Below are 25,084 nucleotides of genomic sequence, written 5' to 3' on the forward strand. Positions count from 1 at the left end.
TCTGATCACTAAGCAACTGGAGGCTCAGAAGAGGGGTGGGAGGGAATGAAAAAGAGCAGTTCTTAGTCATGTGCCTGCATATGTTTGTTCTTGGAGTCCCCGAGATCTGTTCATATTTTTCCTCTCTGAGCCTCAGTTTGCTTAGAATTTTGGTGCAAGAGACTTTCATTAGCTCTTTTACTGGTTCTTCATGAATAGATGGTTCTTCTGAGCTATCAGCTGTTATTAATGCATGCCCCAGTTCAGCCTGTCTCTATCGTCGTAGAAATGTCTGTAGCTTTGGCTGATTCATCTTGATACAGTCCAGACACCTCTTTTGCTTCCTACAATACCTATCCCAGAGATTCCAAAACATCAGAGAATGGGAGCTCATTTCCCGCTGACTGGAATAGTAATTTTGAAGTGACTGGCCCTTTTCTGTGCTTGACTGTCCCTCATTCAGGGATCCACCATCTCATTTTGTAATGTTTTCTCTGTCTACCTGTCCTCCTCCAGTACTGGTGGGTGGAGTGGGATTCATTTCAAAACATGTTGTTCTTAAGAGGTTGCTGATTTTAATTTAAAAAGATGAAATTGACAAACACTTTTCAAAATATACATGTGCATGTTTCTGTGGTTCCATGCAGTTTATATCTGTTCCCAGGTCAAAGTACAGAACTAACAGCAGTAGAGGCCAGGATATTCTATAGAAATGTTGCAGGTATCCCAAGTTCAGCTGTGACTATCCAATATCTCTAGCATTAAAGGAGGACATTAACAGTCCAGACATACAGAGATTCAAAAAATAACACTACTGGAGCATCCTGATAGTCTTTCTCTTCTCCATCATAATTTCAGGCAAAGCCATGTAGTTAGTTTTTAATATATATAATTATTAAAGTGTTTTGATCCCCAATTAGATTAATTTAGCAGTGTCCTTTTTCAAGGGGAAAAAATATCATGTTTTATTGCCAAATGCATCAGTACAGACGTATAGCGCTTTATGATACTCTAGGAGTAACACAGGCAGCCATGACATAATGGCCAATTAAACTGGGTTTACAGCTGTTCTCTGAGAAGTTAGTGAAGGTTATCATTTTCTATCAGGAATGTATCAGGAATGTGTCTTGCATTCCTACACGTACTCCCTCCGCTCAACTGTAGCTTTCTTGTTATGCCTGCATCTTCTGTTTTTCCTCCTGTGTAAGTCTATATTACATTTTTTGCCTCATACATGTTATTATTTGAAAAGCAGTAGAATGGAAGTTATAAAGACTTGTAAGCTGTAAAGAGTGCATGCAGGAGTGAAGAACTGGAGATACTTGTACTTGAAGGTGAAAGGAGTAACTGGTTGAGGCTGGGAGCGGATGAAAATTTAAATCAGTATTCAAGGAGAACTGACATCCAGGAGATGAGCAAGAGGGATGAAACTGAAACTTCTTACTTTCATGAAAAGCTTCTCAGTTTCCATGAAAATAAGGAAAGAAAAGAGAGTCTTTAAAGACTCCATGTGATGGACACGTTACTGAAATTTAGAGGGCAGAAAAGAGATGGATTTTGTCTCATCTTCTGTGTTTTCTTTGAAGATACCAGTATTTTTGTCAAGAGGGAGAAAAGGTTAAATGGAAATGATAAAGAGAATAGAAAAAACACTAGTTCCAACTTCAATGGAATGAAAAAATCGGGTTTTAGTGGGTGCCACAGAAAAGGAGAACATAGAAATAAGGTTGTGAGTGGCAGAGTTGTGTCTGCCGTAAAGACCTTCTATTTAAAAGGCTAGTTAAGTGTTGAAATAGGCTATCAAGGCAGATTATTTGAAAACTGTTAAAAACAGATTTCTTCACAATGGTATAGGTTATTTTACTTTCTTCAGTGGAAGGAGATGGACCAGGTGATTTTTTTTTTTATGTCCTTTCCAGCCCTGTATTTCTATAACTCTTTATAACTCTAGTGGCTTTGATCAGGGTGGTTGTTTGCTGTGGAACATGTCGTGAAAGTGGTGAATCGTAAATATGCTGAAGCAAAATGTGCCTCTGGAATTTATATCTTGATCAGATATAATTATACTCAGTCTAGGCTTCTTTGCTCAAGCTTTTCTAAATGTTTAAGCCTTGTCAGCCAAAGTGGTTCATAGTAGTGCCTAGCAAGGTTTTTAGCACTTTTAAATAAAATCTTAAATATTCCACAGTATTTTTCAGTTGTTTGAACTTTTGATTAAGAAGTAGTGTGCTGGTTTTGGCTGGGATAGAGTTAATTTTCTTCATAGTAGCTGGTAGGGGGCTTTTTGCTGAATTTGTGCTGGATTTGTGCTGAAAACAGCATTGATAACACAGGGATGTTTCCGTTCCTGCTGAGCAGGGCTCACACAGAGTCGAGGCCTTTTCTGCTTCTCCCCCCACCCCACCAGCGAGGAGGCTGGGGGGGCACAAGGAGTTGGGAGGGGACACAGCCGGGACAGCTGACCCCAACTGACCCAAGGGATATTCCAGACCATATGACGTCATACTCAGCATCTAAAGCTGGGGGAAGAAGGAAGGGGGAGGGATGTTCGGAGTGACGGCATTTGTCTTCCCAAGCAACTGTTAGGTGTGATGGAGCCCGGCTTTCCTGGAGATGTCTGAACACCTGCTTGCCCATGGGAAGTGGGGAATGAATTCCTTGTTCTGCTTTGCTTGCGTGTGCGGCTTTTGCTTTACCTCACTTTTACCCTTCTGATTCTCTCCCCCATCCCACTGGGGAGGAGTGAGTGGCTGTGTGGTGCTTAGTTGCTGGCTGGGGTTACACCATGACAAGTAGTCAAAAGCATGTTACTGATACAGGGTTTTAATCGTTTTCATCTGCTTATTGATTATGTGTTCAGATGTCAGAGTTCCAGGACAGTGATACCTAATGCTTGAATAGCTTAACTGAAATCTTCATACTTTCATTTTTCTAGGACCTTGATGTTGGAGCAAAGAAGGTGAAGTTATATGTTAATGAGAACCTTGTATTTGATGGTGAATTAGAGAGAGCCTCTGGAGATCTCCTCACTGACTATAGCACTACAATTGACCTTACAGATCACAAGCAAGATATCTCTGCATATTCTTCAAATGAAACAAAAGCAGTAGATGCACCTACAGTCACAGAGAAGAAAGCAGACCTACATTTTAAATGCTTACAGTCAAACAATACTTCTCTGCCAGAAGAAAATCTTCTTGAGCATAGGATGAACTCAATCAGCTTTACAAAGAAAAATTTGTCTGAGTTGGAGGATGATCTAAAAGTGGTACCATCTCAATTTTGTATAAAAGATGCCAAAGATAATGTAACAGTACAGGCAGTTATGGAGCATGTTCAATGTGATGATGAACTTTCTTTGAGTGAGCAAATGGAAAAGCTAACAGGAAGAAAATTGTCTGATTCTACAGGTGCAATTCCTTCTTGGTTACAGTCATCTTCCCAAGTAACAGAGAATAATCAAGTCACTTACAGTAAGCAGAAGCCTCCCTGGCTTGCTACAGAACATTGTTTAGGCTTGAGATTTCAAACACAGTCAGATGGAATCATGAAAAACTTTTCAGATCTGACTAATGAGGATGTCAAATGTCAGAGAAGTAGTAGAAATGCAAATGGAGATGAGAGATCACAAATGCTAACCAGAAAGGATGGTGATGTGGGCTTGGACATTTCGGAGCAACTTTCTAACAAAAATTGCTGCAGCCTGCAGTACCCTACAAGTGGAAGGAGAAGTGTCAGATGTGTAAAAAAGGTGGCATTAAACACTGAAAATCTTGGAGAAGATGATTCCGCTCTCAAAGGTAAATGCTCGCAATAGCAACCTTAGTGTAAGTGCTGACAGGTTCTCCATTTTGCAGAAGCACAGAATCATTTAGGTGGGGAGGGACCTCTTGAGATTCCTGGTAGTATAGACAGGGGGATTTTAGTTTTGCTACTTGCAGTATTCAGTTTTTCTCATTCATACTATGACAATGCTCAGAGTCTCTCTCCTTATCCTACACCTGATGTGAAATGCTCTTTTTCTGAAAAATTTACATTCTGAATTAGTGTTTTTAAATTTATTTGGAGAAGATTGAAGACTAAATTTCAGTAAATTATATTCTAAAAGTTGACAGTCCTGCAGACAATTTACAAAAAGATAAAGAAGAGTGTGACCTCAAGGTAGTGAGTAAATTTACAGTTTATCTGTGTAGTAAGTTTGTGTCTTTCTCAGTGAGAATATATGCTGAATATGTTTATTCATAGCGAATGGAAAACTCTCCTTATTTTCCCTTATCCATTCATGATGTTACATACCTTTCAAACATCTTTCTTTCAGACATCTCTGGTTATTTATGAAGAGTTTTGTAGTAAATTTAGCTGTTACCTGCTCCATGTTTTTTATTATCCTTGTCATCCTTCTCCAAACCTTTTTTTAGTTCACCTGGATCCTGTTGGAGCTGGAGGATCTAGATTCATGTAGTTATGTTCTGCCTCTGGCAGTAGCCAGCAGTGTGTCCTCAGGGAGGAGTATGAGAATTGGGCAAGTTCTGAAGTTCCTGCTCTCTCCCAACCTCCAGCAATCTATGGCTAAGAAATTTTCTGGGCATGGGGTAGTATTTTTGTGCTTAACAACTGTAAATAACACAAGAATAGAATTTCTTACCCACAAGATCTACTTCGTCTTGCTTTTAACCAACTTTTTTGGATTTTCATTGCTCAGAGTATATCTTTAATCTCCCCTTTTCAGTTTCTAGCCATGTGTTACTCTGACTCCTTTTTTTGGACCCTTCATACTCCTTCTTTGGCATTCTGTAATTCTTAAGCACTCAATAACTTGTCTCAAATGAAGAGTGTCTGGCAGAACAAGGACAACAAGGCCCGGAGAATTGGAAGAAGAGGTTACAAAAATACAAATTGAAATTTTGGGAGTGATTTAGAATCAGAACAATTTACATGAAAGTGTAGCTTGCTGTATATTATATTTGGGTGTTTACATTAAAGTTGTGGTCATAAGGGACAGGAAATGTGCCTAAGCGCAGAAATACCAGGTCAAATTTTACAGCAGTTACTGCATGAATTTTTCAGATAAAGGTGAGGAAAATGGTTCTTTCTAAACTTAGAATGTCTGAATTTTTTGTTCTCTGCCCCTCTGTGGAGAAAACAGCAACTTTATAAGTATATCTGAAATTATACCTCAAAGAAGAAAAAAGTATGGAAGTGGTTGAAACAACTGCCATCTTCCTTTCACCTACCCACTCACTGCAGCCCGTTTGCTGTTTCACACATTTTACAGTATCTCTGTTAGATTCAAAACTTGTGAACATTATGGAAACTGTAAATAAATCCTACCTTAGTAATTTCTGGTCAGGTGTAAAAATGGTAACAATTCAGGAGTTTTAATGTAAACTATGAGTTGAGGGTTATCATGATTCTAATTATAATGTCCTCTAATTTTGCTCAGAGCAGGTTTTGTCACCTGGTGCTTAAAACTCCTAATATGTGTTTGTCCCTGGGAAAATTGCATGCCATCTAACAGCTTTTGTTCTCTCTGTACTGTGCAGGGCAAAGCCATCTTCAAAGTGGGACTGAGTGAGCATTAACAACAGGGAAACAGTTTTAAGTGTTTCCCTAAGAGTGGTGAATTTTAATTGGCATGGGGCTAGGGGAACTGCAGCTTCCCAATAGCAGTATGTGACAAAGGGGAGGCTGCACAAGCTCATATGCAATGTCACAGCATGCCTTTGGTCACTAAATGAAGAATAATGAGAACAACAAAAATTTGAAATAGCATGTACATGCATACTTGGCTCCAGTTAATGTTGCTATAAAAACAATTTTTCTTTGATAACTGGTTTAATGTGCAAAGGAAATGATGGAAGTATACTGGTAAAATTTGCAAATAACATATAATTTGGGGTATTATGAGTTAAGAAGATTGAAGAACTGCACAGAAAGATGAACTTGAGGACTGGAATAATAGCAATGGAATGCAATTCAATAGTACTGCTTGCAGGGTCATTTGGGGACTAATAACAAAAAATTAAGTTGTAAGCTGAGTAATCATCAATTGCAAATGACGGAGGAAGAGAAGGATCTTGGTTGAGTAGTTGATAACAGATTGACCATGAAATGCTAGTGTGACGCAGGCATGATTATAGCAATGCACTCAGAGGATGTATCAGCACAGGCATTTCTGTTAGTTAGGGAAATGTTAATATCTCAACACAGGCACTCGTGAGACGTCAGTTGGAAAACTGCAGTTCTGATCATCCATTTTCAGGAAAGCTGATTACAAAGTGGAACAGATACAGGAGAGAGCTTTTAGAATGATTTGGGAAATGAAGCGTGTGATTGCAGCATGGAAATATGATTGCTATTTATAACTGCAGGGAGTAAAAATGAGATTAACACAACAGAGGGAGAAGAAAGGGTTTTTTTCAAGCTAGTGTTGCTGCAAAATGTAGTTTACTAAAGTTTTGAGAGAAATTGTATGGTGTGTGTTGCCATCAGATGCAGGATGAGGGACTTGGTGATTCAAGACACCCCTCTGAAACCCACAGGGGAGATGCACGTTTGAGGTGTCATTATTTCTGGACTCTTTATAACATCCATCATACAATCCTCTCAGGCATGCAGAATGTGTCTGTAACATCTGCAAGTGGGATACTCTTTATCTACATGCAGAGTTTATTGTTCACATGGTTCCAATAAAAATAATACATTTTAGATTCTAAAAAAAGTGTCAAACCCTGTAAGCCATCAGCCATTGACCTCTGCTTTTGGGCTATTCTCTGCTTTCCTTTTAGAGCTCCACTTCTCCTGTTGTCACTCCTTAACGTAGCTAACAAAACTGTTAACCTCCCATTGAAAATCACTTTTATTGAACTGCTGTAGAAGTGCTTCAGAGTTGTAATCTCTGTACTGCTTGAAGTACTTAACATTAAAAAAAAAAAAAAAAAGGAAACCCCTCCAAAACAAGGAAAGCCAATGAATGTCAAATACTCTTCTGTATGTGTTCATTCTGAAATTTTCAAGCTTTGACATTTTAAAGTGGTAAATATATATACAGTATCTTCTTCAGGTAAATTGTGAGGCTCTGAGAAGTACTCTTTGGGATCACTCACCCCATGAGTATCCATATGGACAAAGGTTTGAACAAGAAAGTGACTTACAAATGACTGATGTTCTCTGAAATATGTACCTTTGCTTCCTATCTGTATTTCCCTTGTGGGGTAAGGAGGAATGGCCAGGTTGGTCTCCAGCCTTTCATTCTGGAAGACAGCCCTCTTTCAGGTAGTTTCCCATCTGCTTTGAAATTCTTATTTTTATCTCTCTTGTCCCCAGTGTAAATGATTATTGGCCATAGATAGATTAGGAACATTGCCTCTTTCCCAGTGTTTCCAAAAACAAAGTTAAAAGTTAGTCTTGAGCAATCTTTTGGGAAAACATTATTTTGCATTTTACGGCAATTGGCATTTATTCTTGATAACCATTTGTTTTAGTAGCCGCTCAAGGACATTGTACAGAAATAAAATCTAGCCCATGGGCCTGTAATTGTTTAGTACTCCACTTGCTTTTCTTCATTTATTTGAAGAAAATACATAAGTGACAGCTTTATTGAAAATCTTTGGTATTATCTGCTCTTAATTGTTCTGAGATGGAAATTAAGCAGCTCTCCAGTGCAGTCACAAGGAGAGCATGCTTTGCTCCCACTGGGCCCCTCTAATTTGTAGTCCCCACTGCGTTCCCATTAGATACTTTGTCATTATCCCCCTTCTACATCTCACACTTGCTGAAAAGTGAGAAAAATATTTGGATGTTACCTGCATGGAATGCAACATTGACCTCATCCTCCTTGTATACTGAACCTACTTCTTTTCTGACCACTTTTGTTTATATTCACGTGGCTGATTTTGACAGGAAGCCCTAGCTTTTCTCTGTAATGCTTTAGAAACTTAACCAGTTCAGCCATTTCCAACTGTATGAAAGATTTTCTGCAGAAATGCAGACAGATGATTTAAACTATTGTGGCAGCCACACAAAAAGTATCACTGGGCAAAATCCCAATTTCTGTAAGTGTTGAGTCAAGAATTTGCGGTCTCAAACTTAGTTGCGCTTTGTATCTTGGCATGTGCTCTGCTCTTCAATAGTTAAAAGTGATTGTTTTCATTATGTCTAAATGGGGAAGGGAAATTGGGACATGTAGCCTTCATAATAGGGAGGCAATACAAAAGTGCTACTGTAACAGAATTTCACAGTAAGGGAACACAAATATGACCAGCATAATTCTGGAAAGTCAGTGTTGTAGTCGTTTGCTTCCGGTCCTGTTTATACATTAAACACCTATGTAATGTTGTTTTCAGATGAAGACTTTTCTATCAAGGACATAGCAACCTCTAGAGCAAAGTGGCACAATGAACAAGAACACACTCTGCAGGAGTCCTGGAACTCCTTGGTAAAGTTTAATTATTCACATCGTGGCCGAATCTCTAACATGGATTTTCAAGGGGATATCTTTGATGAGTTTCTTCATCAACAGAAAATCAACCGGCCTGGAGAATATCAGCAAATGAGAAAAGATGGACTACAAACACTACCAAAAAGGCAAGAAGAAGAAAATTCTGTGGAGGCATATGATGGAAATGATTTTAAAATTCCTGTTTTACCTTATGGGCAGCACTTAGTGATAGACATTCAAACAACATGGGGAGACAGACATTATGTTGGTCTTAATGGAATTGAAGTTTTCAGTTCTAAAGGAGAGCCTGTTCAGATTTCAAAAATAACAGCTGAACCACCTGATATAAATATTTTACCAGCTTATGGCAATGATCCCAGAATAATAACCAACCTAATTGATGGGGTAAATCGGACGCAGGATGATATGCATCTCTGGCTAGCACCATTTACCCCTGGAAAACCTCACTTCATCTTTATTGACTTTGTGAATTCCTGTCAAGTAGCTATGATTAGGATTTGGAATTATAATAAATCTCGCATACACTCTTTCAGAGGAGTGAAAGACATTATAATGGTGTTAGATGAACAATGCATCTTTAAAGGAGAAATTGCGAAAGCTTCAGGAACCTTATCTGGAGGTATGCTATCATTTCTTATTTTCTTTGTGGAAACAACAGTACAATACAAACAAATACATTTAGCTTGTTTGTTATCACTTTCCACTTCAAAGCAAGCTGGCACTTTGTATAGTATTTAGTCCTTTTAATTTCAAAACGCAATGCAAAACTCACCAATGCATTTTTCAATGATACTGTGAATTTTAGCAGCATACAGAGCTAATCTCTATTCTTAATGATGTCTTAGCAACGAGACCATATTTCAATAACATCAGATAGTCACTAGACATTTAAAAGTTGTGGATTTTTACTTGTTTTCACAGATACAGTCTTTTGGAAAAGGTAATGGAGAAGCTTCTTTCCCATTTTCTTTTATGTGTATTTGAAATTTGTCTGACTTCTCTAGGTTTTCCTGCTGTGCAGTGTAAGTTTGAGAATGAACATACTAATTGTATCAGTAGTCTGTATCAATTTACCATATATCATCTTTAAACACTACTGCAAATTAAATATAAAGAAGGACTGAAAATAGTTTTTATCACTCTGCATATTCTTTTGTATGGTTTCTCCATTTAATTCTGTATGTTGCCTTCAGCTCCAGAGCACTTTGGGGATACTATATTGTTCACTACTGATGATGATATTCTTGAAGCTGTATACTGCTATGATGAGACATATGATGGAGAAATGGAAAATGCCAGCTCCTTGAGATATGAAGAAGAGCTAAAGAGGCCAACAACTGCTGATAGGGAGGGAGATGAAAGACCTTTTACACAAGCAGGGTTAAGAACAGAGCATCAACAGGTAGGGGCCCCTGTGTTCAGAACTCTCTATAAATGTCTTCATGAAACATGACACAGAAGTAGTAGACACTGATTTCCATGATAGAGTAAAGCTCTGCAGAAGAACTAATACTGCTATCTATTTTGAAGATTTTTTTTTTCACCAGCTCAATAATTTATGCAATTTTTTTAAGGCCAGAAGGTCCTCCAAATTTTAGTTTCCCTGATTAATTAAGAAGACTATAAGGAAGACTACACTGGATTGTATTTTTTTTTTTACTTACTTGGACAGAGATCAGAGGGAGTTCATTTTGATTTAGGTACTCCTGAATGTTTATGCCACTGTCAGTGATTTTTACGATACAGTTATTCATGTAATGAGTAACTGTACTCCCTGTCATTCCAAACCAAAGATTTTTCCATGTTTTCCACACAGACTATACTCTTGCTTGTTTCTTTCTCCACAAATTAAGTATCTCACATGAGAAGGATCTCCACCTCTCAACTTTCCCCTTATTTTTTCTTCTTTCCTTTTTTGACTAGCATCTCCACAGGTCTGTGTGCATTTTGCGGCATAAAAACGGCCCTTTACTATTCCATACAGTAGATATTTAACTACTTGGAGGAAGGCCATATTTTCAAGCACTGGAGTCTTGTCTCATACCATTCCAGCCCAACAGTCCAGTGTCTGAGCAAAGATCCTTCAAGATTTTCTGCTTAAGATGGTGTGGGGCAGTCTTTGACCTGATTTCCATCAAATCTACCTTCTTAGAATCTTCATGAGCACCTACTGTTGCTTCAATGAGGTTATCTTTTTCTAGAGGACACCCTCTTACTTCTAAGGCTGTGAGGAGATCCAAAGCTGAATCAATCCAAATTCCAGCTGGTTCAGCTAAAGTGCTCCCAGTGATACATGGTTCCTAATGAGTCTTGTGCTGTTGTCAAGCCTTCCTGTTCTGTCTTGCCCTCTTTTCCTGGTGGCTTATAAGGCAAAGGAAAATGTCGTGACATTGGAATTTAGTCTCACTGTTAAGATCATGAGTCAGTGACTCTGACTTCTCCAGTGCTAGTTAACACTGGCAACAGTAATTTTGGTCCCATCTTTGCTTGCGGTATCTTAAACTGTTCAGACACCTTATGCAGTGCAGGATCTCATGAACACAAATTGAAGTTCACCTTTCTTTTCTTGATCGCTTGTTTATTGTGAGCATTCACCAGGACCGCTTCCATTGCAGAAGCCTAGACCTGGACTGACTGGTCCTTACTCAGAGCCTCTGCCTTTTATTTCTGTGATGCTCTTCATACTCCTTTTCCAACTCTGAAACATGCTGTCTCAGCAATGGAATAACAAAAGCTGTTGTGACTGAGCTATTGGTCTCCCTGTCATTCTGTGTTTGCTGGTACCATCAAGATTTTATAGATGGATGCTTATGCTATCCTGTCAGAATGATACAGATCTACTAGATGATTTGTCTTCCCTAGCATAACGTTGTCATTCAGACTACTATTGAGTTTGAACAGTCTCTACCTGTTGATCATTCACCCTTCTATCCTGTAGCATGTTCAGTGGACGAAAGAGCGTTGTACTGCACTGACTACAGAGCTTTTCAAAAGCTCTTACAGAAGTGTCTGTCTGTCTTGTCAATATTATCCATGGTCATCTGTCTTGCCATGAATTCAGTAATCCTTAACATGTCAACTTTTATAGCAGGTCAGACCTGTAACTAGTGCACTTGACCCAACTCTGACTGTGGCCAGTAGTGGATGCCTAGGGAGAGTGTAAGAATAGAGCAAACATGCAGTGCTGTTTCTCTGAAACACTCATCCAGCCCTTAGAAATTTGTCTCACAAGGACTTTTTGACTTAACCTCTGTGTTTAGTATCCTGCCGTGGATTTTTATTGCGTTAATTCGTCTACTAGCTTTTTTAAACCACATGCACTTTTACAAATTAAAATGCTCTGTAGTAAGTTTCCCTTGACTGGCATAGCACAAAGAACCTCTTTCTGTTTGTCTCTAGGTTCATGTAATGTCCCCTGTTTTTTGTGTTGGAAGAAACTAAACAATTATTCCCCATTCTCTTTTTCAAGCCACTCGAGATTTATGCCCGTCTGTTACAATCTCTTCTAAATCTCTCTTTTCCAAAATGGTTAGTCCTACTTTAGTTATTCCTTGCATGGAAAGTGCTATACAGTATGGTCAGGTGTAGGAGCATGGTAACACTTTCTACTATTTATTGCTTTTCCAATAACTCCTGTACTATGGTGGTATTTTGTTCTAGCCATAAGGATCTAGCAACACAGGACAATGTTCACAAGCAGAAGTAGTTAAAATAGTAGAAAATTAGACCATATCTGAAAGAAAAGTTAGTGGGCACCATTGGAATGAAGGGATCTGAGTAGCCAAGAAAGGAGGACAAGGGAGAAAAGAGGTGATAAGGTGGCTTGGCAGAGACAGTTTATGGCCTGCAAGGGAGGGCATTATTCTGCATTCTGTAAAACCAGTAGCTTTACTGTATCCTTGGGTTTTGATATTCAGTAGAGTTGCAAATTTTAATTCCCAGGCTGGTATTTTAAAGTTGTTCTGAGGAAAAGGCATCACACATCAAAGACAGTGTACCCCCAATAGGAGGGTTTTTTCCCACCTTCTGTAGGTTATCTGAGTGTGTTTTTTTCAGTGTCCCGTTCTTGTTCAGTTTCACCTGCTTAGTTACCACAAGGACATGTACTATTACATGACTTCATTGCAGTCTGGGAACATACACATATAAGATCAGGATGTCAGTGGTTATACTGCACAGATCTAATATAGCCGTAGGAGAAAAGTGTTGACGAGTCTTTTATATTTTTTTAGGCACAATGTAGGTCCATTTGATGTATTCTGGATGACAGGAAGTCTACTTCTAATGATGAATAAAACTGTAGAGATGGAGTCTGGACTTCTAATTTCCTATTTGGCTTTTTGACTACTAATGAGGATTGAGCTGACGTTTTTGTAGAACTACTTATAATAATGCCAAGATTTCCTTCTAATCTGCTATTATTTTGTTTGGAGCCCAATACTGTATATGTAAAGTTAGGATTGTTTTCCTCATGGGTAGCATTTTTACATTTACCTACAGTGAACATAATTAGCCATTTTATCATGCTCATTCAATGAAATGAAGTCTAACTGCAACCCTTTGCAGTTGTCCTTTGTCTTTACTACCCTAATTGCCCCAGTATAATGAGGAAATTTTATTCACTTTCTGGTGTGCCATGCTGAATAGCATAGGTTACTATTAATTAGTATTGTCAAAGAACAAATGCAAGCTTTTGGACAATTTTTCTTGCTTGTTCTGCTTCTTGATTCTTGAGAAGAAATTGTGGTAGCACTCTCTGAGGTCTTAACTTCCTTCCAGATTTCTTGTCTCTGCAACGTATTTGCAACATGTAGCAAATACAGCATATTATCTTTCGGCAGTCTGCAGGTAAATAAGAGTCACTTAAGAATTTCAGCCTCTTTGAGAATAGGTAGCCCACATTAGGGAGTCTCCCATATAACACTCCTATATGCACTAACAAAAAAACCCCAAACCCTAAGAGTCTTGACTTTCTAAGGATCCATATGATCTTCTACATTTTGGGGCATGTTTTCCATTATTTGCAGGACAGCCTGGGTGGTAAGGCAAAGGGGAGATTAATATACAAAAGGCTGGATGTAAGAAAAAAACAAAAACAAACCCAAAGAAACAGACAAAAAATCCCCCCCCCCCACTTTATAAACAATGTCTGTAATGTATATATGATATACATGTTCATTGCACCTGTTGGTTTACTTCTTAGGTTCAAGAGCCAGACCCTCTTTCTGAATGCATACCTAAGGAATCAGGAATATTTACTGGAAAATGTAAGTTCTTACATTTACTTCTTGCTTAACCACCCTCCCCCCTAACATGTCATTGAGGAGGATCTGGTTTGTCAGAGCTGTACAGAACTTTGTGACAGATGTCAGGTCTAGAATGAAGAAGAGTAATAGAATATTTAAGGCAGAAGCTTTGTTTACTATGGCATTTAGAACATTATATCATAACAGTTGGCTTTTAATCTCAGAGTAATGACACTAGCCATTTGCCTAGTCCCTGAATGGGATTTGTAATAGCTATGTCCCTTACCCAGTAATTCTCTCCCAATCCTATGTATTTATGTAGATTGACTGAATTTCTCAGATCGGATTGAGAATAGAAACCTTACAGTAAAGCTAGACCAGAATGTTATAGCCATACTTAAAGTACCTGATTTCTTTATCTTGTACAAAACCAACTCTCTATGGGCCTTTAAATTATTGTCCATAGAGCTTCTGGATGACCCAGAAGTTTCAATATCAGTTCCTGGTCCTTTGACCAGCACAAGAGAAATTGGGTTCTTGGGCCTGGCATAAAGTCTTTAGCAACCTGTGATGTGCTCTCTGAAAATATACACAATGCTGTAGCTTAGTCAGCCACACATCTGTGAACTGTACCTATGATCTGTGATCTATGACCTATGAACTATATCTGGATGTGTGAACTTTTATCTATGAACATGTCTATGATCAATTCATATGTGTGAACTTAAGATGCCTTTCCCTCCTCCAGTTTCTCAAAATGGGTGAAAAAGATAGTGAGGGTGTGATTCAGAGCTCAGCAGATGCAGTGTCTCACACTGACAAGATATTGTTAATCAGCTGATTGGACTAACTTGTCTCTGCCAGACAAAGAGGTCCTGATTTCCATGAGTTCTTACAGGGAAAGAGGTGGAGAAAGCTAGCTGTATTTAAGGGAGGCTTTCCATGTCTTATGAAACACAAAAGAAACTCCAGTTTAGTCTCTTACACTGAAAAAAATGCCATTAATTGCTACAAGGGACTATCTTTGTAAATGACCTTGCACAAAAGCAAATAAACCAACTAGAAGCTACAACCTCATTTTTGCCAATGATTTTTGCATACCCTGTCCTGCCTGTGTATATTGTTCCTTGTTCTCCTTATTCTGTGGGGTGGTCTCTTAGACCTGGAGTGAGAGTCCTCTTGCTTCTTCTCATTCTGGGAAATTACTGGGAATTGTGCAAAACTTAGGATCAGTACTGCCTTTTTCATCTGGGACTCCTGGTAATAAAATGTGTATGGAGTCACTGAGGATTTGTATCCTTGACCTGTTGTAGGTAGTTTTCATCTCTTTCATCCTGCTACCAGTTATGATGTCAAGGAGAAATAGTGCCTCAAAGTGTGTTGATCACTGGTACAAAGTCCAGCTAGTGGCTAGTTACTAGAGATGACCCTCAGGGATCAATACTACTATAGTTTGCACTGATTAATGTCTTTTTTTTAAAGAACTTGGATGATGGGATAAAGTGCAATCTCAGCAAGGTTGTGGATGATACCAAAGAGAGGGCAGTGGTTAATATGCTGGAGGGCAAGGCTGTTTTTCAGAGGGACCTCAACAGGCTGAAGACATGCTGATCTCAGCATGTTACCTAATGTAACCTCATGAAGTTCAGGGCAGATGCAAAGACCGGTGTGTGGGATGTAATAACCCATGCCACAGGAGAGGCTCTGGGGGCCAGCTATCTGAGAAAGCAGCTTTGCACTGAAGGGCCTGAAGTCCTTGTAAGACCACAAGTTGAACAAGGGTCAGCAGCGTGGCCTCTCAGTAAAAGCAGCCAGCTGCCTCCTGGGATGCAAAAATAAGAGTGCAGCCACCTGGGCAAGGAAAGGGATTCTTTCCCTGTATTTGACACTTGTGAGGCTGTATTTGGAGTACTGTGTTAAGTATGGAGCTCCCTAGGACAAGAAGAAAATTGACATACTGGTGTGAGTCCAGTAGAGGAGGGTCACCAAGGTGGTCAGGAAGCTGGAGTACCTGACGTGTGAGAAAAGCATGAGAGCGCTGGGTTGGTTTGTTCATCCTGGAGAAGAGAAGGTGAAATCTTGCTGTTGATAGCTATCGGGAGGGCATAGAAATGACAGATCCAGGCCGTTCTCAGGCATGGACATAGGACTGGGTTGAGAGGCAGCAGAAATAGCAAGGTAGAAGACAAGAATTTCCAACTGGGTATTAGGAGATCTTTTTCACCCTGAGGGCAATCAAACACTGGAACAGGGGTTCAGAGAGGTTTTGAAATCTGCCAGCCCTGGAGACATTCAAACTTTCACTGGATAAACTCCTGAGAGATCTAATCTAATGGACATGCTCTGAGTTTGGAGTCAGACTAGAGACCTCCAGAAGTCCCTTCCACCCTGCATCATTCTGAGATTCTGTGAAGGCATTGGCATGGTGATGTGAATACTAAACTTTGTGTGGATAGCTGCTTCACCCTATCTTTTCCATTTTGTTTGGAACTATACTCTGGTTTTGCCTGAGAACTCTTGCATGCTTGTATCCTAAGCAAGTTTAGTCTTAGCAATGGCCTTGGGAATAGCATCTAATATCAATACAGCCATATTTCCAAACTTGTCAGATAATAGAACTATTTATTTCTTAGTGTCCTTGCAAATGCTAATGAGATCTTACACCCAAGTGAATTTATGTGTATATCAAGATTTAGTCTCATGTAAATTGCTATGGCTATTTAGAAGTAATTGGGCTGGATAGCTTACTAGGTTTAATGCTTGTTTGTTTTACAGGGCATCATGACTACTGGTGCTTCTTTAGACATTATCCAACCTGATTATTTCTGGGCTTCTGTCACGTGTGAAATGAAAGATATTTTTAATTTACAGTGATAGATTTTTATGGAACCTGATCAGATTGGAATATTACTTGTTATATCTGTATATGCTATTTATATTTTTTCAGTAAGGCATGAAACAGGTGGATCTGAAGATACACATACAATCTTTTGTCTGCCCAATTTTTCTTTCCTATTTATTTTCTGGAGATGCAGGCTAATGAACATTGCTGCTTTTCACTAATGCTGTCCCATTAAAACACTTCCATGTGTCCAGTTCTGACATGAAGATAGTAACCTAAACACATTAGTAAACCAAATTTGGTTTTTGCTTTAACTATGAGTTGGTGTTCTCTAACAATTTATGGATATATGAGAGACTGGATTTATATGAATCTATATAGTCATTTAGCTTGCAAAAGATGATAGCTAGACTTTAGACTAATAGGTCTTCTCTGTGTCTGCTTAATCACAAAATCTGTCATGTAACTGCTTAAATGTATCTTTGAATTACTGTCAGTCTACAATCTAAGTAATGAGACACTTGATAACATGCTTGATCAGGAGTTGTATAGTTACAAGCGAACAAGATGTTGGTAGCCTACTAAAGGGGACTAACACAGATTTACAGAAAATACTATGCTATTACATGGAGGTAGGCATGCAGACCAGGAAGTATCCAAATACAGCATATAAAGTTATTTAATCTAAACAAATTACACATCCTGCTAATTGGTGGGGCTTGCATGCATGCTGATATTGGCTCCTTACTTCAAACCAGTAAGTATGTATATGTATATATTATATGTATATTCTTTTATATAGGTCTGCAACTGAATTTTACTATGACCTGGGGAGACTCTCATTACCTTGGACTGACAGGACTTGAAGTGATAGGAAAGAATGGTCATGCACTAAAAATAAGTACAGAACAGATTTCTGCTTCACCCCAAGACTTAAATGATCTTCCAGAGTATACAGGAGATTCCAGAACGTTAGAAAAGTAAGTAGTGAAAGAGTTGGATTGTCCAAGCATTTTCTGCAGGGCTCTTTTTTTCCCTTTGTGCCTGTTGTTTCCACAAACAGTTTTGGAGTTTATCAATTTTAGATGCATTTTACATCAGACTTTATAAAGTGACAGAATTATATAAACTTTTATTATGTTAACACGTGTTAATGCGAACATGATTTTCATACCATCACTGCTCATTCTTGGATTTCACAAGCTACCCAGGAACAGCTTGTTGTAGAAACATGAATGAGATGTTTCCAAAGGATGGTGTTTGAGTTAGGAGATGGTAACATGCCTGGTTGGTATCTCTGCTAAGGACTTTCCAGGCAGAAATGTGGATGTTCTGTAGCATCTGTCTATGCATATGCAGTGATATTTATGCAGGATTTCAAGATAATCTCAAGGACAATTTTCAAGTTAGCAAAGGGTGAGGATGTATTAGGGAATTACACAAATAGGTGCCATTCTTTTCACAATTCTGCAGCTTTTTTTTTTGTAATTCCAGTGAAGTTTTATTAATTGACAAGTATACTTCCTCAAATTAACTTGTATTTCCTAAATGGTAGCAGTATAGAAATCATAGGCTATAGGTCTGGAGAGGAGTTGGCATTTGGTTGTTATTGAAGCTGTATGCTGTTGTTTCCAACTCATATCTTCATTTTAAAGGGTATTTTCAGTTGTAATCCTGTCCTCTGGCATGTCTGTTGTCTGTGAATAGGTTTATGAATTAGGACTTTTCGTTTCAAAGTCTTTGTTGAGCCTTGCTTAGAGTGTTGTATTTATCTACATCTACACTAACTCTGTTCTTTGTAATTTCTGCTAATCTGACTAATACAGATGTCAAGCTTACTTGTATATAATGCGTCAGTTCTTCTGCCTATTTGTATGAAAATCTCTTCTGTAGGCACCAAGATTTAAGAAATCTTCCCATTAGATCCCCTGTGATGAAGAGATTCTGGTGGTGGAGTCTGTCAATACCCCACCATGATGGACCCAGATGCAAAGAATTCATTTAGCTTTTCTGTTGGTGTCTTACCTTCTCTGAATGCTCATTTTCCAGCCTTGTCATCTGTTGATCCTACAGAATTTCTGGCAGGCTTTCTGTTTCTGATGTATTTGAGGAATTTTATTTATGGTACCTTTTGCTTGCTAGCCTTCATATTCTTTTTTGGCCTGTGCATACGCACTTAGCCTTCCAGAGTTTATGATCCTATCAATTTAGGGTTTTTTGATCATTAATTTTGTTGAAAGATGGCTTGTAATACCTTTCTTTATCCTGCCACTGAGCCAGACTGGCTTTGATTTTTCAAATCCTCCCTCTTTCTAACATCTTTCTTAGTAAGTGGGATACATTTGTTCTGTGCTTCTAGTATGATATCCCTTAATATTCTCTCTGCTCTGTATAATGATTTGATTTTATTTTGTTGCTTTTTTTTTTTTTTTTTTACGTACTTCGTCATTTTTGCTTAAGAACCTTTTTGGGCACAAGAAATAGGGGCTTTTTTGGCTTTTGATATTTCTGCAAGCATGTTGAATTTGAGTATACTACAGTGCTCTTCAACTGTAGCATTTGGAATAGGTCCTGTGTATTATTCAGGACCAAGGCAAGGATTATCTCTTCTCTCATGGGATCCATAATCAGTTCCTCTGTGATACAGTCATTATTCAAGTCTTTTTCTTTAAGGAACTGCCAAGTCTGGCACTCATTCTTCCATTAGACTTTTAAATAAATAGTAAGTACCTAGGGCAGTGTACCAAAGTAATTACAGTGGATAATTAGTTCATATTCTCCTTTACCCCATCTTTGTATGCCGTAGTTTGCGGTAGAAGAATTTAAAGTCAGGATTCCAAAATGAGGAAATAATGGAAATAACTTTATCAAGTCAGCCTGAAGTCTGTGCTCTTATGACAAGACATTGTCATGCTAATAGAAAGCTTTTTAAAAAAGTAGGAATGTGCCTAACTGTGTGCATGAAGAAGGACGTGAACAAACTCTGCTTCTTCTCTGGGTTATCCAGCTGCCATCCAGCTCCTTGTTGGATTCAGTATGGTTGCATTGGCATAATAACACACCGCAAAGTGCCAGATATACTAGTTTAGGCATGGAACTATATTAATAAGTTATATTGTGTCTGGGCCTTAGAGTTTTGCCTTTGGCCATTTTGGTACAAAAGTAGTTGAGCTTTCCTCTGCCTGCCCTTTTTCACACATGGAAAACCTAAGGATTTTTCTGGTTTTCCTCAAATGGGCCCAACTAAAGGAAATACTGTTTTTTCTCCCCCCACTGCCTTTAATTCAACAATCGCATATTATTTTTTATGTTTACTTTGCTTTTTAATTGTATACACATGAGCACAATAAGCCCTGGGAGCTGGAAGAGGCATCTAGAAAAAAATTAACACCTAGTAAAGTACCTGATTTTCATGAGAAAAGCAAGCTTTTCTTTTTTTGCAGCTAATGGATTTTTCTCTTTGTAGGTTAATAGATGGGACTAATATCACAGTAGAGGATGGCCATATGTGGCTCATTCCCTTCTCTTTTGGAGAAGATCATCTGCTTACAATCCATTTTGATAAAATTGAAAGTATTGCAGGGCTTCGCTTTTGGAACTATAATAAATCTCCAGAGGATACCTATAGAGGGGTAAGTAAAAGAAAAGGAGCAGTGCCAGCAAAAATATACAGCAGTGCATTGGAAAATTGGTACTGTGATGAATGAATACAGCTGCCTTAATGGAACACCATAAATCTTTCTAGATTGTCTGAGTCTGAATTTTGTGGCAGGTATAATGCATTTCTGTCTCCACAAACAGCAAATATTGAAAAAAAGCCAGAGATAGTTTAAAGAAATCTTCACAGCTAATTTTTCTAAGAGACACATACAATAGCACATATTATTTTCAAGATACATGATTCTGAAGTGGTATCCTCTCAGTATCTAGTATTTATGCCTACCATATGATTCTTTATTTCCTGGAACATGTGGAATGATGGAACAGGGATGCTTCTCCAACAGAAATTCTGTTTAGGTAAGTTACAGAACGCTGGTCAATCAATACTACCTTTCCACAAAGCAGGAAGAGTCTCTAGAATTCCAGTGTTTATTAGGGAAAGTTGACATTTTCAAACAGTTTGGCTAAAGTAGTTTAGCTAAAATGGTATAACATACCTCCGTTCTTCTTTTTCCAAATTGCTTGTTTTACTTTTTTTTCATATTGAATTATTGGAATTGACTGGCAGTTGACACCTGTTGGAGATCATGTTACATCTTGCTGGGACTCTGAGTTTGGCTGTCCCTCATTTCCCTTGTTTTTCTCAGAAGCTATACATGCACTTGTTATGATAATGAAGAAGTAGTTGCTGTTCACTACATAGAAAGTTTATGAATCCATTTGTTTCCAGATCTTTCCCTTCACGTATAACTGTTGCATTCTTGATGTCCAAACTCAGTCAGTAGATAAGAAGAAAAATGTTGGTATGTATTAAACTAGAGAGAGACAGGACAAAAAGGATGAGCAAAGTACTGGAAAAAATTTTAGAATTTAAGTTGGAGGCATGGATCCTTCATAGGATTGGGAAACATAGTGGCAAAAGTTGCAGAACTGCTTCTCTATGTAAATTTACCTTCCAGGAATTGCTTTAATATGAACACCACATAAATGTGTGGAGAGGTGTTCCCTCCCCACAGCAGAGCCCTGGCATCTTTTAGTATCAGCATGGGATGTTGTTGAGTGCCAAAGACTGGCCAAAGACTCCCAGAGGGCCAGAGCATAAGATCCTTCATTTAAGCCACAATTGATCTAGAAATTTTAACCTATGGCACCTGATTTCATAATACATTGCATTAACCCAACCTGTTTGACACATGGGAAGGTTCAGGAGCATGTTGAGTTTACCATCTCAACATACCCCCTGTATAACAACTAGGGGTTTTTAGTAAAATCTGTGTCCTGGTTTCGGCTGGGATAGAGTAATAGTACTTTAGTAGTAGTAGTACTATAGTACTGGATAGTACTTTCTTCCTAGTAGCTGGTACAGCGCTGTGTTTTGGATTTAGGATGAGAATAATGTTGATAACACACTGATGTTTTAGTTGTCGCTGAGCAGTGCTTACACTAAGTCAAGGACTTTTCAGCTTCTCATACTGCCTTGCCAGCGAGTGGGGCTGGGGGAGGGGGGTGGGCAAGAAACTGGGAGCAAACACAGCCAGGACAGATGACCCAAACTGGCCAAAGGGCCGTATGATGTCATGCTGAACAATAAAACTGGGGGGACTTAGCTGGCGGGTGGCAGCCCACTACTCGGGGACTGGCTGGGCATCTGTCAGCGAGTGGTGAGCAATTGCATTGTGCGTCACTTGTTTTGTATATTCTTTTATCATTATTATTATTCTCCCTTCTTTTTCTGACCTATTAAACTGGTTTTATCTCAACCCACGGGTTTTACCTTTTTTCCAACTGTCTCCCCCATCCCACTGGGGAGGAGTTAGCAAACGGCTGTGTGGTGTTTAGCTGCCTGCTGGGTTAAACCACAACAATCTGTTACTTAATTGATATGATTCGGCATAAAGAAAGAACTTCTCCCTATGAGAGTGGTACAGCTCTAAGAGCTCTCAGGGAGCTCTCTACTCCCTGTATGTGTGTCTCAATTATTAAAGGAGGGAAAGAAATAGCCAAATCCCTAAAATCTAACATGGAATTTGGTCGTTGGAAGCCAAACCAAGAAAGAAAGGAAGGTATATTTTCACAGTTTACTTTGCTAGGAGGAAAAAAGAGGTGAGTCTGATAAAGTATGCATGCAGGTGGCACACCTCTAAGTCCCATAAGAGTTAGTGGGTACAATTTAAATGAGGAGTTCATACCTGCAGTCCCGTAAAAGGGTGAAATAAATTATTTGGAAAACTGAAGATGAAAAGATATCTGCTGGGCCACAGTGAAGAAGCTTTAGACTATAAACCTAGGGCATCATGACATCTGTCTATTGAAGTATTGCTGTTCCTTCTAAGAAACAGTCCCGGGGTATGAGATATAATGATTTGCTAGGCAGCTGTAGACTGGTGGATTCTATTCACAGCTTTAGTATGAGAGGGTAATGGCAGTGAACTGTCAAAATGAAGGCTTGTGTGCTATTTCTATGAAAAATTAGCTTGTGAAAGCTTTGTTATGCGATTTGTAAAATGCTATGTGTGACGGTTGAGTGCCTTCTCAGATGATGAAAATTACTTAGAAATGAGGGCTGTAAAGGGCACATAAATATAAGCAGCTGTGGTATAATAGGTAAGATTTCATCTCTAAGTCTCTAGACTTCCCATTCAATATGTGTTTCCTAAACTAAAGTGTATTTCAGTGGGTTTTTCACTTCCTCTCCTTAGCCTGGCAGACTGATTCAGCTGGAAAGTAGCATGCAGAAGAGATATGAAAAGGGTATTTCCTTTCTTTGCTCCCAAGCATATTAAAGATGAAACCAGAAATAGTTATTTCTCCATACTTGGTACTCATAAAAACTTGGTACTCATAAAAACATTCCCTCCTAATTAATCTTCATGCAGTTTGGAAATGAACTGAGCATCTCCTCTACTCTAGTACAGTACCCGAGGTTTTCAAATCAAGAAATGTTTGTGTAAAAAAACCCAAACAACTTCCTGAAAATTATTTGCTTTTGGGATATTGCATGTGTAACTTACTGAAATTGTAACTTAATAAAAAATCATTACAAATGGAAAAAATATGAAAACTGTTATGAATATCAGGTCACTGATAATATACAGGCTTTGCAGAAAACTCTGAATGTTTTTAAGTTCTTCTCAGATAGACACCTGAAATGGGAATTTTAACTATAAATATTGCATATCTATTTTTAATAGAAATCCTAATAATGAGAATTAAATAGTTGCATATAAAACTAAGTTAACCTCAAATTGTCATGTATACATCAGTCAGTATAAAATCCAAAGATTAGAAAACTGACTCACATTACCTTTAGACTACATTAAGTCTTTTCTTAACTAAATGAATCTATTTTGGTTTAGTCCATTAATCAGCAAGCTTTAATCATAGTGCCAGTTATACGGCCATGTTGTTATATTTTAGAGGTATTCTTCCTTCCTTAACCAGTAGTTAGTGAAAGACTCAGTGCGATAAATGGTGCTTGTGATTAATGTTAAGTTATATTTAACATATTTCAGGGCAAGATGCAGTGACAATTGTTGCTGCATGATTGAATGTGACTGGGATCATGCATACAACACCAGATGGTGCTAATGGGGAGGGTGAAGGGGCCAGGACTCCTGCGTCATCTGAATAAGTATACCTGAATTATTTAGTTTAATCTTCAGAGATTGTATAAGACGTGCATGCATCTATGATGTGGACAAGGCTCAATTGTTTCTGCCTGGTACGGGTGCCTCTTCTTTATTCATATGCCCTTAGGTTACATGCAGCACTGCTGGGTAGACGAGTTTGCATGATCCTGGAAAAGTCCAAGTGCCACCTGCCACAAAGACAAATAGAACTTGTGAAATACAGGCTTTCTAGAAGTGCAACAGAGACACAAAAGAGTCTGCTCGAGAGAGAGTACTGGGTTATGTGATTTCTTAAAGGCTAGCTTATGCTGAGCAATCAGGCCTGATCTAGCAGTACATTCAGGTGCATGATGACTAACTGTCTCCTCAAATCAGCTTTGTGACATATGCTGACTTGAAAGACGAGTCTCTCCATTCTGTTGATGTGTATGTGTTGCTGCAGGCTCAGGAATCATAGAATCATTTAGGTTGGAAAAGACCTTTAAGATCATTGAGTCCAACTGCAAACCTAACGCTGCCAAGTCCACCACTCAGCTGTGTCCCTAAGTGCCACATCTACACGCCTTTTAAATCCCTCCAGGGATGGTGACTCAACCACTTCCCTGGGCAGCCGGTTCCAATGCTTGATAACCCTTTCAGTGAAGAAAGGAAACTTAGGTTTGCTGAGATCTAGTGAGATGCAGTAATTGAAGGATCTCTTCAGTACATTTTTATTTGGTTGGTTTTTTCCCCCAAATCCTCACTTCTCCCATCCCCATCAATGTCAGCTGCAATGCTCTGAATTGCACACTATGAGTTGCAACTGGTATCTGCTGGTTTAGGCTTTCTTTTGCCAAAGGATGTCATACTATAGAGGAATTCAAAATTATTGAAATTATTTCAGCCTCTGAAGTGAATGCAATTGTTTTGGATCTATTTTATTTTATGTAATGTAATTTAATATCATGTCATGTAATCTTACATTATTTTAAACCAGGCTAAGGTAGTCCATGTGTTGCTGGATGGTCACAGCATCTCCCCACCGGAGGGTTTTCTTATCCGCAAGGGACCAGGCAACTGCCATTTTGACTTTGCCCAAGAAATTCTCTTTCTTGACTATCTGCAGCCCCAGCTGATTAATAAAGTACAAAGGAGGTAAAGTAGGATGTTTTTGCTATCTGAACCACACAATTTCTCGTAACTGTTCAGTATTCTTTCATATTCTCTGTTGAAGCCAATTGTATGAGGCACCTGGATGAAGATATGAAGCACTTAGAACAAAATGTTT

At 38.7% G+C, this 25,084-nt stretch overlaps 1 protein-coding gene across 5 annotated transcripts in view; it reads left to right on the forward strand.

Annotated features, from left to right (window-relative positions):
- The window catches only part of KATNIP (katanin interacting protein), a 65,037-nt gene that overhangs the window by 27,301 nt on the left and 12,652 nt on the right, over positions 1 to 25,084 (forward strand). For 4 of the 5 annotated variants that reach the window (XM_075059333.1, XM_075059329.1, XM_075059332.1 and 1 more), the window contains exons 13-19: positions 2,915 to 3,779; positions 8,325 to 9,059; positions 9,634 to 9,842; positions 13,644 to 13,707; positions 17,331 to 17,508; positions 19,995 to 20,160; positions 24,794 to 24,951. In XM_075059333.1, the coding sequence (XP_074915434.1) occupies positions 2,915 to 3,779; positions 8,325 to 9,059; positions 9,634 to 9,842; positions 13,644 to 13,707; positions 17,331 to 17,508; positions 19,995 to 20,160; positions 24,794 to 24,951 (2,375 nt within the window). The remainder of the gene's footprint in view (positions 1 to 2,914; positions 3,780 to 8,324; positions 9,060 to 9,633; positions 9,843 to 13,643; positions 13,708 to 17,330; positions 17,509 to 19,994; positions 20,161 to 24,793; positions 24,952 to 25,084) is intronic. The other variant, XM_075059334.1, reaches the window with a different exon arrangement.

The sequence above is a fragment of the Buteo buteo genome, chromosome 29 (genome assembly GCF_964188355.1).
Source record: "Buteo buteo chromosome 29, bButBut1.hap1.1, whole genome shotgun sequence".
NCBI classification, from domain to species: Eukaryota; Metazoa; Chordata; class Aves; order Accipitriformes; family Accipitridae; genus Buteo; species Buteo buteo.